General features: G+C 45.6%; 2 protein-coding genes across 3 annotated transcripts in view; both read left to right on the top strand.

Annotated features, from left to right (window-relative positions):
- The window catches only part of LOC139384057 (dnaJ homolog subfamily C member 17-like), a 491,465-nt gene that overhangs the window by 368,119 nt on the left and 107,669 nt on the right, over positions 1-15,677 (top strand). The window lies entirely within an intron of this gene.
- Positions 1-15,677, top strand: part of LOC139384016 (cysteine-rich motor neuron 1 protein-like) — a 50,764-nt gene that overhangs the window by 8,516 nt on the left and 26,571 nt on the right. For both annotated transcript variants that reach the window (XM_071128645.1, XM_071128646.1), the window contains exons 2-4: positions 1,503-1,664; positions 1,889-2,062; positions 13,088-13,330. In XM_071128645.1, coding sequence (XP_070984746.1) covers positions 1,503-1,664; positions 1,889-2,062; positions 13,088-13,330 — 579 coding nt within the window. The remainder of the gene's footprint in view (positions 1-1,502; positions 1,665-1,888; positions 2,063-13,087; positions 13,331-15,677) is intronic.

A 15,677-nucleotide genomic window follows, 5' to 3' on the forward strand; every position in this document is an offset into this window, starting at 1 on the left:
ACCGCTCAGGCACTCATTTTCTACAACAGTTCTAAATGTGTCTGTGAGAGAAGCCAGCATATTTTGATAAGCAGTAATCAAGTCTTTACGTTGTTGATTGAGGCCCAGGGGCTAAGCTGTTGGAGGGAGAGGAGCAGAGCACTGTGCTGTGGCGTGTTCTGTTTGAGCCTGTTTACTCTGTGGCAGGCAGCACTGCATCAGGCATGAACAGAGCCACCCTGTGGGAGTCCCTGAGGAGCAGAAAGGGGGGCTCGCCCGGCAGCTGACGTGGTGGGTCTTCTGATCCCAGGGGTTTGGTGGTAATTAAGCCACATAGTAAGAGGGGCCCTGTCTCCCCTCCACCCTCCACCCACCATTGTCATTAGATGTGTTTGTGTAGAGCTCAGCCTGGAGGAGCTGGGTCATTCCACGAAATCAGTCCCTTTTGGTTAGTGAATTATTCATTTCACATAATTGTAACATTCTGTCATGATGAGCACATGTTCGCCTTAATAAAAACATGTCTTCCCATCTCAAGAGGTTAAATAAATAAAATAATACTGTAAGTGACTATTAACTGCCAAATAAAGTAACAGGGTTGACCGTAATACATGGTTGACCGTAACAGGGTTGACCGTAACAGGGTTGGCGATTTCATCTTAGATCAGCCATAAATCCCCTTGTGACGGGGGGAATGGAAGCTTGTTGTGTGCAACAGGGAGGGGCATTCTTTTATATATTTTTTTTAACATTTCTAGCCTGTCTATCTATGGGTAACAAAACACCAGAAAATGGCCAAAAAGAATAGAACCAGCTCACCTGCTTTTACACCATGATTTGACTATCAGAAGTTCAATGTTTCTTATGGAGTAAATAATAATGAATAATAATAGTCTCACCGTATTAAAATAAGAGTTCTGTTCGCATAACAGGGTTCACCTTCAAATGAAACACTAATCACATGGTTTGGCATGGGCCATGGTGTAGGTGGTGGCACACAGAGAGCAGAGGAGGAATCAGGACAGCCAGCAGAGGGGAACCCTGGGAGGGCCCTTCGCAGTGGAACAAAAGCAAACACATCAGCTCAACAGCGGTGTTATGGCACGATATGCAGGGCAGGAACAGATCAGGGAGGGATAGCTGATGCAGCCCAGGCCCCACTATGATGCACTGGGGTGCTCTGATTCAACCCAGGCCCCACTATGATGTGCTGGGTTGCTCTGAAGCAGCCCAGGCCCCACTATGATGCGCTGGTTTGCTCTGATTCAGCCCAGGCCCCACTATGATGCGCTGGGTTGCTCTGATTCAGCCCAGGCCCCACTATGATGCGCTGGGTTGCTCTGATTCAGCCCAGGCCCCACTATGATGCGCTGGGTTGCTCTGATTCAGCCCAGGCCCCACTATGATGCGCTGGGTTGCTCTGATTCAGCCCAGGCCCCACTACACTGTGCTGGATCGCTCTGATGATGCTTCTCTTCTTGTTCTCTCCTCTCCTCTAATATCACGTCTCCTCTTCTCCACAGTTTTGCCTGACAGCCCGGAGGCTGGGTTGGAGGATGAGCGCTGCCCCCTGCAGACGGGCTGTGACAGAGCGGGGGCCATGTGTGTGTGTGACGCTCGTCAATCCTGCCTGGGCTCCTTCGCCTACCCTGACATGGAATCCTGCATGAGGGCCGGCAAGACAGGTGAGTCTCCCACAACTAGCAGTCAGGAGCAAAGAATGCTATCCTTTGAACGTTGCTAATCCGTATCAGGTGTTGAACGCTGGTGACTAACGCTAGGAACATCTTAGTGATGACACACAAGCTCAGGCTTTGCATGAGGGTGCCCCAGCGTGGATCTGTGTGGTGCTAATGTCAGTGACTCATGATGACTGACTATTTCCTGTCCCCTCTTCTCTTTCTTTTAGAGAGCCGTAGACATGAGCACCGGGACAGGCAGAGGGAGAAGTTTGTGGGCCCCTCCAACCCAGCCTGCATGTTTTCTGGGTGCAACCTGACAGGACAGGGCTGTGTGTGTGAGTCCCAGAGCTGCCACCACCACTTCACCTACATCAACCGGAGCCAGTGCCAGGAGGCCGCAGGTAACCTTGAACTAACCTAAAACTAACCCAAAACTAACCAACAACTGCTCAAGTCATATTGCAGAAAGTGGGCTGATACAGTGAACAAAATGTAGATGCAGATTCATAAACAGATCTGACCTTTTTTATCCTACAAAACCCTTGTATGCTGTCTTTTACACAATCTCTATTTGAGTTGATCTCAGCTTATTAAGCATATGTGGTAATAGTGATAGGCATGTACCCTAATATTTACGTAGAGTCATGTGCTACCTGATTCATACAGTACAGCGAGTCAGCACAACGAGGTGTAGTAGACAACCAGTCAGTCTATTTCTAAGTCCTTTCCATGCCAACACTGAGACAGACAGAAAGGCAGAGAGAAGTTATAATATGAGGAGAATGCACTGTGGAAATATGAAGTGTTATAAATCTGCTTACACAGTGTTCAGGCTGTAAAGTGTAACAGTAAAGTGTGTTGGCTGAATGCTGTCCCTGTCCAGGGTTAAAGCCCTGAGTGAGGAGGAAGATGGAACTCCACAGAGCTCAGGTACCAGAGTGACTATTATGGGCTGGTTGTTTAAATGTGGTTCATAGAGAGGCCAAGTGTAAGTATTCATGTAGCTGACTCTCTGACTGGCACTTCTAAGTGAGAATTGTTATTAAGGTGGGTTCTATTTCGCCGCTTTGACAGAACTGTGAGAGAGATGCATAAAGCCAATATGGCAGCTCTCTCTGTACGTATGAAGAACATTGGTCTCATTGAAAAAGTGCCAGTGAGTGAACTCCGAGACTCTCTCTGTCTCGCTGTGTTAGTTATCATTAGTTGCTTCATAATACTATACAGCCACATTGTGCCAGAAGCCCGGACTCACGTCAGTATACTGAGCACATTTGTTCAGCTTAGGAGGCCCAATTCCATGTTTTTTATTCATATTTTTATTATAGTTTTTTAACTCTGCATCGTTGGGAAGGGCTCGTAAGCAAGCATTTCACTGTAAAGTCTACAACTGTTGTATTCATCACATGTGACAAATACAATTTGATTTGATTTGACTAGATCCAGAACTAAAAAGTGTGTTTTAGATTTGCCACATCAGATTATGTTTGTACTTTCATTCTTTTTTTTTATTGCATAATTCAGTTGGGAAATGGCAAAAATCTGTTGTTGCAAATCGGTATAATTCCTGATAATATAATGATGTATGGGGTAGAGCAGCCAGTGTAGCTGTAGTACTATAGCTGGCGACGTGCCATAGAGGCCTATCTGAGGTTATTAGATCTATAAAGAAATGTTGGGGTTGTTACAGAGCATTTACAGTCCCTTGGCTGTGTATTTGGATATTTCTCCTAAGCCACGTTTGTTCAGTAAATCCCTCTAGACATGTGGGAAACTGTGCTCACATTGTATTGTTGAGAGAGAGTGTCATTAGCTTCTCCTGTGTCACTATGAAAAATATACACCAGTCGACTGCTGCATTTCGCAACCTCCCGTCCTCAAGGACGGCCAAGAGAGGACGACAGCGTGAAATGACAACACTGAAAACAGTAAACAACATTTTTTAGCAGCCTATGGGTTTTCACCACTCCTCACACACCCTTCCAACAGCCGCTCATTAAGTAACGGGTTTATTTGTGTGTGTGTGTGTGTGTGTGTGTGTGTGTGTGTGTGTGTGTGTGTGTGTGTGTGTGTGTGTGTGTGTGTGTGTGTGTGTGTGTGTGTGTGTGTGTGTGTGTGTTCAAGGCAGTCATAATTAACTTGTTTTGTCTGACTGGCTTGGTGGATGTCTTGCTGTCTGTCTGCATAGTGGCAGGGACTTTAGAGGGGCCGTGGGCCTACCCACCTCACCAAGTAGTGCTTTAGCTCTGTATGAATGTGTCTGTTAGCGTGTGATGTCTACATATAATATAAGCTCTGGTTTTGCTGCATGAGATTTACAGTGATTCCGACCCCTCTTCACACGCAATTGAAGATGAAAGCAAAATTATTGCCAGTACTTTAAGCACTTTTTCAGCCCTGTATTTGAACATAGCATCCTCTGTCTGTACATTTACACATGGTGGTGGTTTGGGACTGGCTCTTCATGTTCAGATTATCGAGTAGCCTTCTGAGGCGAGCCAACCGTCCTGACTGGTGTTCCTGTTTACTGTTTGTTTGAAGACTTGGGGCGCAAACGTAATTTGCTACTTCACTGTCTGCAGCGCTTGATCACCAACAACCATTTCTTAGTACTTTTAAAGGTTCTCTATGTATGTACTTTCCGCATGCTGACGCACGTTGTTGGACTTCAAACGGCGGTCAATGTCATGATGGCTGCTGTGAGGTGACATTGACACAGGCACCATGTGTTGCTAAGGAGGAAGTATTAGACAGAATCTCTGAAGATTGATCAGATTAAGAAGAGAAGGAGGCCAGGCCAGGGAGCCAGCTAGGGAGCTGGCTAGGGGTAGTCAGGGAAGCCATCTTAACAAGTTATTTGTGTCAAGTGCAGAAAATGGCCTGGGGTCTCTGCTTAGTTCTCTGGCCCGGTGTATGCTTTTATGACTTTGATTAATGATTAAGCTTTAAGCTGCTGTGCACAAGGAGTTTCCCGATGTGGCCTTCAGAAGAGGGACTTGTTCTGCAGCTACTAATACTTTGATTTGATTCATGTTGCTCATATGACGTAATATTGTAGTGGCCTACAGAGAGCAGATCTGGGAAAACGGAAGGTGGATGTAAACCGTTGGGTTGTTTTGCACAACTACTGTACATCACGTTACATCAATGTACTTTCAACTTTAAACACCCAACCATGGTTAACCTCCGAAGGTTAATATGGGTGACAGCTTTGCACACTCTTGGCATTCTCTCAACCAGCTTCAGCTGGAATAATTTTCCAACAGTCTTGAAGGAGTTCCCACATATGCTGACCACTTGTTGGCTGCTTTTCCTTCACTCTACAGTCCAACTCATCCCAAACCATCTCAATTTGGTTGAGGTTAGTTGATTGTGGAGGCCAGGTCATCTGATGCAGCACTCCATCACTCTCATTCTTGGTCAAATACCCCTTATACAGCCTGGAGATGTGTTGGGTCATTGTCTTGTTGAAAAACAAATGATAGTCCCACTAAGAGCAAACTAGATGGGATGGCGTATCGCTACAGAATGCTGTGATAGCAATGCTGGTTAAAAGTGTGCCTTGAATTCTAAATTAATCACTGACAGTGTCCGCAGCAAAGCACATCATCACACTTCCTACTCCATTCTTCATGGTGAGAACCACACATGCGGAGGTCATCTGTTCACCTACTCTGCGTCTCACAAAGACACAATGGTTGAAAACCAAAATCTTAAATTTGGACTCATCTGACCAAGGACAGATTGCCACCGGTGTAATGTCCATTGCTCATGTTTCTTGGCCCAAGCAAGTCTCTTCTTATTATTGGTGTCCTTTAGTAGTGGTTTCTTTGCAGCAATTTGACCATGAAGGCCTGATTCACGCAGTCTCCTCTGAACAGTTGATGTTGAGATGTCTGTTACTTGAACTCTGTGAAGAATTTATTTGAGCTGCAATCTGAGGCTGGTAACTCTGCAGCAGAGGTAACTCTGGATCATCCTTTCCTGTGGAGTTCCTCATGAGAGCCAGTTTTATCATAGACCTTGAGGGTTTTTGCAACTGCACTTGAAGAAACTTTCAAAGTGCTTGAAATGTTCCATATTGACTGACCTTTATGTCTTAAAGTAATGATGGACTGTCGTTTCTCTTTGCTTATTTGAGCTGTTCTTGCCATAATATGGACTTGGTCTTTTACCAAATAGGTTTATTTTCCTAATACCAACCTCACCTTGTCACAACACAACTGATTGGCTCAAACACATTAAGAAGGAAAGAAATTCCACAAATTCCACAAAGGCACACCTGTTCATTTAAATGTATTCCAGGTGACTACCTCATGAAGCTCATTGAGAGAATGTCAAGAGTGTGCAAAGCTGTCAACAAGGCTAAAGGGTGGCTACTTTGAAGAATCTAAAATATATTTAGATTTGTTTAAGACTTTTTTGGTTACTACATGATTCCACATGTGTTATTTCATAGTTTTGATGTCTTCACTATTATTCTACAATGTAGAAAAACCCTTGAATGAGCAGGTGTGTACTGGTAGCAGACTGGTACTGTATATACTAGGTGACTGACACTGTCACGATCGTCGTAAGAAGCGGACCAAAGCGCAGCGTGGTGTGAATGCATCATTTAATAGATGACAAAAAACACGAAGTAAACTGAACAAAACAATAAATGAACAACGACCGTGATGCTATATACGAAACGTCCTGACACAAGCAACTAACATAGACAATCACCCACAATGACAAAACAGGCTACCTAAATATGGTTCCCAATCAGAGACAACCACTAACACCTGCCTCTGATTGAGAACCATATCAGGCCAAACACAGAAACAGACAAACTAGACATACAACATAGAATGCCCACTCAGATCACACCCTGATCAAACAAAACATATAAACATACAAAGCAAACTATGGTCAGGGTGTGACAGACACACTGTTTTGAAGCCACCGTTCCTCCATGTTGGTATTTTGGAAGCTATAGAAATGCATTTATTAATGTCTACATTGACACATTTATTATAATACAGACACCTTAATTCATAAGTTTAAATTATATTATCTGAGCTAAACATGAGCTAAACATAAAAATAAATCAATATCTAAAGCCATTTACTTTAAAGTATCATTTTTCGAGAGTACTAATGTTACTGTCCCCACTGCAACAACAAAATACTTAAATACATGCAATGTAATACTGTAGAATTCCATTTGTTTGAATACATCATTTGTAAAATGGGGCGGTATTGAAGTTTAGTATAATCGTATGAGTACTTTTTAAAAGGGAGGAAGTGGAGGGAGGAAAAAGAGAGAAAGTGGAGTTGATGCGGGTCAGACACGGGAGCCGTGCCCACCATGATGCCATGGTACAATGAAGCTCGTTACTACGGAGTTGGCCCACCTGTAGCACCACACTCCCTCCCGCCCGGGCCCTTCTCCTGAAAGCATCATTAGTTCTACTTGGCTGCAGCCTCTTTGTGGTATTGCTATTACTCGCCATTCCAGACTGCCAGTAGCTGGCAGGGGTGCTAGATTTCTCCTCTCTCTGTGTTTGTGTGTCATTTGCGGAAACTACGGCCCCTGTCGCGCCCAGCGAGCATGCTCATGTCCAAGTGTGTGTGTTGTTTGTGTGTGGGTGCGTGTGTGTGTGTGGGTGTGTGCGTGTGTGTGTGTGTGTCTCAGCTTGTGTGGTGGTTCAGGCAAAGAGCGTCTCCACTAGGCGAGTTGGGATCACTGTCTCAGCCTGTCAGTCCTCTCATTGCTCTCAGTCAGCTTATAGCCCTGATCACCAGACACCACAACTCTTCCCAAGCCCCAGCCCCAACCCTTCGAGCCCTGCCGTGCTCCGGCCCTCAAGCCCTGCCCTGCCCTGCCCTGCCCCAACCCAAGCCCCAGCCCCTGCAGCGAGCCACAGATCCATCTCTGCCTTCCAGCCCTTGCCCCAGCTCTCCAGCTCTAGCCTGGGCACAGATCATATCACTAGCCTCTGCTTTTCCTGGTCGTCGGTAAGTAAACATGAGCAGATGGCCAACACTGTTGAGTAACTCAACAGCCTTAACTGCCACAAACTTGGCAGCTGCAGAGCGTAGCAGCCCAAATCATGTTTTATGTTCAGTGTCTTCTAAGGCTGATCCAGAGACCGTTAACTCTGTTTGAAGCTCCCCTCATGGCCCGTTTGTTCCTGTTTCATACAACTTGAACCACAGTTGTGCCATCCTTCCACTCCCATGCATTCTGCTCCAGCTCTGTTGTAGACAATGGCCCATTGAAAATAATCAGTCCCCTTTTCTCAGACATTGTTCAGCCCTTTCAGCATCATAAAAGCTCAGCCTCTCTCACTCACTTTCCCTGGGCCAATCTCATTGGAGATCTGACAATATGGGGAAGGGTGTGTTGAGCTACTCTGAGAGAAGAGAACACTCGACCCGCAGCTGCGGCTCTGCTGCCTGAGACACCAGGATCCCGTTTTTCAGCCACAAATATTTAGCCTGAGAGTGAGAGAGCGAGGAGCTGTGAGATCTGTGTGTGTTTTTGAGTGTGGACGGTGGGCTGCTGCTGCTCTCTCTCCTGACTGTTCTAACTAGAGTGTGAGGTTCAGATGTCTATGTTTCTCTCTCCTGTGACCCTGTGGCTTTTGCCACCTCTCAGACTTAGTTCTTTATTATAGAGAACAATGCAGACGTTTTCAGCCCCAACCGCCAGTGGGCACATTGCCAGACCTCCACAGCTTTTGTGAGAGAGAGACAGGCCTGATGGGTCCCTTTGCGGACAAACTGTATAAAACCTGAGGACGGACCAGAAGCCCACGGAGGGCAGCTGTACTAAGACAGCTTTGTTCTCTGCTGACTTGCTTCCAAAGTCAGTCACTGAACAGAACTCACATTGTGCGCTTTTTCCATGAGTAAACTCAGGCTGTCAACACAGCCTCCTCTGCCTACCAGAGCTGCTCTAGTCAGACAAATACTGTGCATCTGTGCCCTCTGTAGAAGCTCATTTACAAATAGTTTTTTTTTTCTTGAATGAGCTCTGAGATGCCAGAAATATGCATTGTTTACAATAGACAATTCTGTGGTAATAAACCAATTTTCAGATTCCACCTCAAGCCTGGCTTCAGGTTGCGTGGGTGTGTGTGCATGTGAATGTGTGCGTGTGTGCGTCTGCGTGTGTTTGTTTGTGCATGTGTGTGTGGGTATTAAGGCTTTGGTAGTGTTGCTAGGTTTTCCATACTATCTCACCACCCCAACAAGAGAATATTTTGGCCATTCTACAGACTGAATTTATCAAGCATGACAAATTAGGACTTTGTGTTTTTGTTTTGAGCTAGAGAATAGCAACCATTGTGATACAGAGATTGCTCTAGTTACCACTGACTCTCTAATTACCCCATTGGTGCTTCCAAATAGAACACAAACATGTGCTGAAATCTATCTTCCACTGAGTTTACCATGCTGTTTCCATGCCTGTTGTGCTCATAAATGTATCTTTTAGAAAATGATATTAATTGGACCTCCTTGGTTTGGAGCATTTCCACAAATGGCTACAATGTCATTCATTTGAATGACAATAGTATGTCTGCCAGCTTGTTTCCAAGCGTACTCCAGTCCACCCATTGTTAGAAGTGAATGAGCAATCTGTTTTCTTTGACTGGGACACATACAATACACTGAAAGTTTATTCAATGCAAACATTGCACAACATTTAATTCATGGTTTAAAAAGTCTTCATATGCAAATCACTATATTGGACAGCAGCACACATACACACACTCACACATAGACACACTCTTCACATACGCTGCTGCTACTCTGTTTATTATCTATCCTGATTGCCTAGTCACTTTTACCCCTACCTACAATTACCTCAACTACCTCGTACCCCTGCACATTGACTCGGTACCGGTACTCCTTGTATACAGCCTCATTATTGTTATTTTACTGTGTTACTATTTCCTTTTTCTGGGGGGGGCTAATCTTTCTTACTTTTAACACTGCATTGTTGGAAAAGTAAGCATTTCACAGTAAGGTACCTGTTGTATTCGGCGCATGTGACAAATAACATTTGATTTGATTTGATTTTATACTGACTTATTGCTGTTAGGCTGATTTCAGAGGTATTATTTCTATCTAACTGAAGTTTATTTAACTCAAATGCAGGAATTAGGCCAAAAACAGTTAAAATGGTTGTTGCTCGACTTAATTCAGGGGAATTTTCCCCTTCTCTATGACACTATTCAGTAACAAAGTTTATCAATGCAAGCTTTGTGCCAGCCCCAACTGTTCACAGGTTCCTAGAGCAAACCGTACAGTACAGATACCTCACACTAAAGGTATATTTGGATCAAAAAAGTTGGATTCGAACCCAAATGGACCTGAGGACCACCAGACCCGGATCCAAATGAGCCCGAGGACAATCAAACCCACAATATTTGTATTTATTTTATTTTTTATTTTTATTTAACATTTAACTAGGCAAGTCAGTTAAGAGCATATTCTTATTTACAATGACGGCCTACCCCGGCCAAACCCTAACCAGGAAAGCACTGGGCCAATTGTGCGCCACCCTATGGGTTTCCCAATCATGGCCGGTTGTGATACAGCCTGGAATCTAACCAGGGTCTGTAGTGACGCCTCTAGCACTGAGATGCGCCACTCGGCCCTGAAAGGGGGACCCGGCCACAAAAACAATCAGAACCAAACCCGAGTAGACCCAACATTAACCAGACCTAGACCCAACCCGTAACCTAACCGGTCCGTTTCAATTGGACCCGAGTGACAATTGTTTTTATGTTTACCACCAAAGTTGCTTTTTTGGTTAAGAAATATATCTTTATGTTGGCTAGGCCTTATATAATGAAAAAATATATAAACGCAACATGTAATAAAAGATCCCAGAATTTTTACATTTCTCTCAAATTTTGTGGAAAAATGTGTTTACATTCTTGTTTGTGAGCATTTCTCCTTTGCGAAGATAATCCATCCACCAAGTGTGGCAGGTGTGGCATATTATTAAGAAGCTGATTAAACAGCAGGATAACAACAGGTGCACCTTGTGCTGGGGACAATAAAAGGCCACTCTAAAATGTGCAGTTTTGTCACACAACATAATGACAGAGGTCTCAAGTTTTGAGGGAGCATGCAAGTGGCATGCTGACTGCAGGAATGTCCACCATTACTGTTGCCAGAGAATTTAATGTTTATTTCTCTACCATAAGCCGCCTCCAGCGTTGTTTTAGAGAATTGAGAAGTACGTCCAAACGGACTCACAAACACAGAGTATGTGTAACCACGAAAGCCCGGGACCTCCATATCTGGCTTCTTTAGCTGCGGGATCGTCTGAGACCAGCCACCAGGACAGCTGATGAAACTGAAGAGTATTTCTGTCTGTATTAAAGCCCCTTTGTGGGGAAAAAACGAATTCTGATTGGCTGGGCCTCTCCCCAGTGGGTGGACATGGCTCCCAAGTGGGTGGGCCTATGCCCTCCCAGGTCCACCCATGGCTGTACCCCTGCCCAGTCATTTGAAATCCATAGATTAGGGCTTAATGGACTTATTTCAACTGACTGATTTCCTTATATGAACTGTAACTCAGAAAACATGTTTCATGTAGCGTTTATATTATTGTCATTATATTCCCCTTATTAGGGTACAATAAATATGCTGTAGGCTATGCAGATCCTTGGTCGGATCCATTCAGGTCCACTCGGGTCTATCAGCTGTAGTTACATAGACCCAAGACCCGATGATAGTCAAACAGGTTCCGACCCGGACCTGCTGGAAAAGCTAGAATTTTCGACCCGGACGGCTCAGGTCTTGGTTTGGATCTGGGGTGGACCTGTGAAGACCGCTACCTCCCACTCCTGCAGTATTTATTCAGGGATGGAAAAATCCAACACTTTATCCTTAATTTCATCTGTCAGATATTCCCCCACCCCAAATATGATTCTCCTGCTCAAGTCACAACTTAACATTTCATCTTTTCTGGGTCAGGCAAACTTCAAATGACTTCTTAACCAGACAATTAACAAGCCAGGCGAGCATTGGGTCAGACCGATATATTCAACCTCGAAGGGTTTGACCACTGAAAGTAATACTAGAGGCATTGTCTGTATGTGGAGTTGGACTGTCTGTCAGTGGGGCAACAGTCAGACCCCTGGGCTCCAGTCCCTCCATTTGTCATTTCAGTTTCCCATCTGGTGGGAAAAGCCTCAGGGATCCTCTTACAGGTGCTCAAATGTTAGGGATAAGACACATCCTCTGCTAGAGTCGTGTTGCACCAGGGAACCGCCGAAAGTCTGGGAAGGACATCAACAAACCAGCTTTTGGACGATCCACTAACCCCAAGCTTTTTCAACCCATTTTATTCTCTCTCCACCAAAACCAGAATGCATGCAGAGATTGAATTATTCCTCTCATACGCAATCATAGCCATTACATTTCCCTCTCTTATGAGGCTAATAGTCATTTATCAGCTTCATGGCGTTCCCTTTCGTAAAGGCCCAAGGGAATACATGAAATAGAAACATAATTACCAATTTTCTCCACTGTCAACATCATACACTGCTTTATTCCACCATTCCACACTCGTCCCTTTTCCTCCGTAAAAGCCATAGATCTACACTCTAGCCTAGTCCTAGTAGCAGATCTGTGAAATGACTTAGACTTATTGGACAGGATGTAAGTCTGCAGCACCCAATCCCTCGACTCTGTATATATTACAGTGACATGGTAGAACCAAAAATAAACTGTGGTTAAGGATTGGGTAAGCCAAGCTTTGTAAGGTAGCTACTGTTCTTCTACAATATGAGTACAGAGGGGCACTCCAGTCCACTTTACTTTTCCTGAATGGTGTCCAAAGTATACCCCTGAGCCCCCTGCACCACCTAACCAGGGTATCAGGACCATTATGTTGGCTCTGGCTTCCTGCTATGCTAAGTGTAGTGTGATTTCTAAAATAAGGCTCAGGGCAGGAGAAAAAGGGCAGTGTTGAACATGGCCTTGTATTAATGGGTGGTGAGATGGAGAGGCTGTTTGGGGTGAGAGCTGGATCCAGTGGTTAGGCAGAGATCAGGGCAGGCATTAGACAGGATGTGCTGAGAGGTTGTCGTGTCTAGAGTCTAGCGTAGCTCTTACTCTCCATCCTAACAGGATGCTGTAAAGCTGCCACGGAGTGAAGGGGATCTGATGACTGTACTGAGCTGTGAACTCAGCCCCAAGCCTGCAACATGAGCACCACTGTTCAACACTGTTCCACTAACACAAGCATGCAGGCCAGGGAGACCCACTCCTCTCCCCCCTTTTCCCCTGCCGCCCTCCGAACAGTGTGGGCACTGTTGTAGCCTGGAGCCGGGTGGAAGGTGGTGTTACAGTATGCCTCACTGAGGGTTGTTATTGTATGTGACTGACTCGATGTGTGTGTGTATATGTATATTTCAGAGGAGATGAAGTGTGTCGGGATCACATGCCCTGCTCTGTCCATGCCCTCCTGCCCTGAGGGCTCGGTTCTGACCAAGAGCTACACTCCCCCTGCTGGCTGCTGCCCCACTGTGCCCCCCCAGTGCACCTGTGACCTCCGCGCGTGCCACAAGCCCCAGTGCCCCTCCGGCCAGAAGAGTGTACCACTCAGCCAGGCCACCGGCAAGCCAGAGGACTGCTGCGACGTGTTAGAATGCGTGAAAGGTAATGTATATAAACCTAGTAGGCCAAAAATTGGTGTAGTCTTCTTTGTTTTCTTGCTGAGAGAAGTGGTGCTGGTGTGAAATGTTATGCCTTTGCGGAGGTAATTATTTTAATCAGAAAACAATTTCCCCAAAAAATCCCAGTTGACTAAATGTCCTGTGATGAAAAGGACAGTCAGCAATGAGATGGTAATTACGGTTGGGTTGTTTATCAGTCTCTCTGCCATTGCAGAGTGTGACGACGGTTCACATTTTTTTTCAGGGGTATATCCGCAAATAACCTCAACACCTCTAGGCATATTAATCATAATGAGCCTTGTTAGGCAGATTGTGTCTGTGGAGCGTGTTCGTAACTGGTGTTCTCGCCCTTTGTGTGTGTGTGTGTGTGTGTGTGTGTGTGTGTGTGTGTGTGTGTGTGTGTGTGTGTGTGTGTGTGTGTGTGTGTGTTGAGTGTGTGTGTGTGTGTGTGTGTGTGTGTGTGTGTGTGTGTGTGTGTGTGTGTGTGTGTGTGTGTGTGTGTGTGTGTGTGTGTTGAGTGTGTGTGTGTGTATTTGTGTGTGTGTGTGTGTGTGTGTGTGTGAGAGAGAGAGAGAGAGAGAGAGAGAGAGAGAGAGAGAGAGAGAGAGAGAGAGCAGATGTTGGTAGTGCAGCCAAGTCACTCTCCTCCTCCAACAGCCCAGAGTTAGATTTCACATTCACAGCAGCTAGCCAATCAGCCAGCCAGCCAGTCAGGGAGAGAGGGAGTTAGGCAGGGAGGAAGGCAGGGAGGGAGGGGACCTGAACCTGGCTGTTTACTCTGCCCTCCCAGCAAATATTTGCTGTTTTACCAACAGAACAAATTCCCATTCTGGCACCTCTGCGTCCATAAATGTGTGCCGTGTCCCGGAATGAATGGACTTAATGAGTGCAGTGACCAGAAAAGTGCTTAGGCTACCAATCTGCTCAACAGAAGTGCAGTGTCAAAGAGTTCCTGTCTGGTCACACGTCCAAGAGGAAAAGGTTCAACAGTTCATTGATGGGAATGCTTTTTATGTGCTCCAGTCTGCCAGGGGGAGTGTAATCGAGTCAGGCAGGCCGGTGAGGGCTGAATGGCGGCTGCAGAGGCTAGGGGATCAGTGTTTTGATAACAAGTGTCTGCTGCTCTTTGGTTCCGGACTTGACGCCCTTTGTGCCTGCCCTACTGGCGGTTAGCCCTGCATGACTGCGCTCACATCAGAAATCACACAGAGAGGGACTGGGGATGAAGACATGGCACCTACCCCCTAGTATCCCCCCCAGCCTCCCCAAAGACCTCCTCAGAAACAAAACATCCCACATGTTGGGTCACTCACAAACACCAAGCCCCATCCACAAAACACACTATTATTAACTAAGTTTGGGCGTCCTATAATATTTCTCTGTGAAACACATAATAGTACCCAGCTGTCAGTGGCATTGAGCACATGATTTTACAGACCAGAGGTTGGCTTTTGGTGGGTTTTTGGTCAGTGTACAGACTAATATGACAATGAACCTGTGTTTTTTGGCCATGTTTGACGAGAGACCGTTTCCAGCTCTGGCTGATTAATGAGTCTGGGTGACTGGACAGGAGCTTGCATGGTCTTTCTGACCTGATGTTATCTGACATTGCAGATGGTCCCAAATAACCATGCTACAGCAGCCTACTGTTTATCAACCCTTAGATGAGCAAACAGTCTGGAGTCCCATGTAGCATGGATTTAGGTCAGGACAGGACACTTGATGTAGACTAGTATGGTACATGCTTTCCAAGCCATAAACTGAGAAAAATCTCCTCAGAATTCTTGTTTATCATGGCCTCCCGAGTTGTCCAGTGGTCTAAATCACTGTGCCACTAGAGATTTTGGGTTCGAGTCCAGGCTCTGTCGCAGCAAGCCGCGACCAGGAGACCCATGGGGCGGTGCACAATTGGCCCAGCTTCATCCTGGTTAGGGGAGGGTTTAGCCAGCAGGGATGTCCTTGTCCCATCGTGCACTAGCAACTCTTGTGGTGGGCCGGGGAGCAGTGCACACTGACACGGTGGCCAGGTGCACTGTGTTTCCTCCGACACATTGGTGCGGCTGGCTTCCTTGTTAAGTGGGCATTGTGTCAAGAAGCAGTGCGGCTTGGCTGGGTTGTGTTTCGGAGGACGCATAGCTCTTGACCTTCGCCTCCGTATGGGTGTTGCAGCGATGAAACAAGACTGTAACTACCAATTGGATACCATGAAATTGGGGAGAAAACGGGGTAAAAATAAATTACATTAAAGATTTATTGTTTATCATTTGGGTTTTGCATTTTTGAAAGAAAGACAAGTCACACCATGTCAGTTTGTCATGAATGTTTTAGGG

This window comes from Oncorhynchus clarkii, chromosome 25 (assembly GCF_045791955.1).
Source record: "Oncorhynchus clarkii lewisi isolate Uvic-CL-2024 chromosome 25, UVic_Ocla_1.0, whole genome shotgun sequence".
Classification (NCBI taxonomy): Eukaryota; Metazoa; Chordata; class Actinopteri; order Salmoniformes; family Salmonidae; genus Oncorhynchus; species Oncorhynchus clarkii.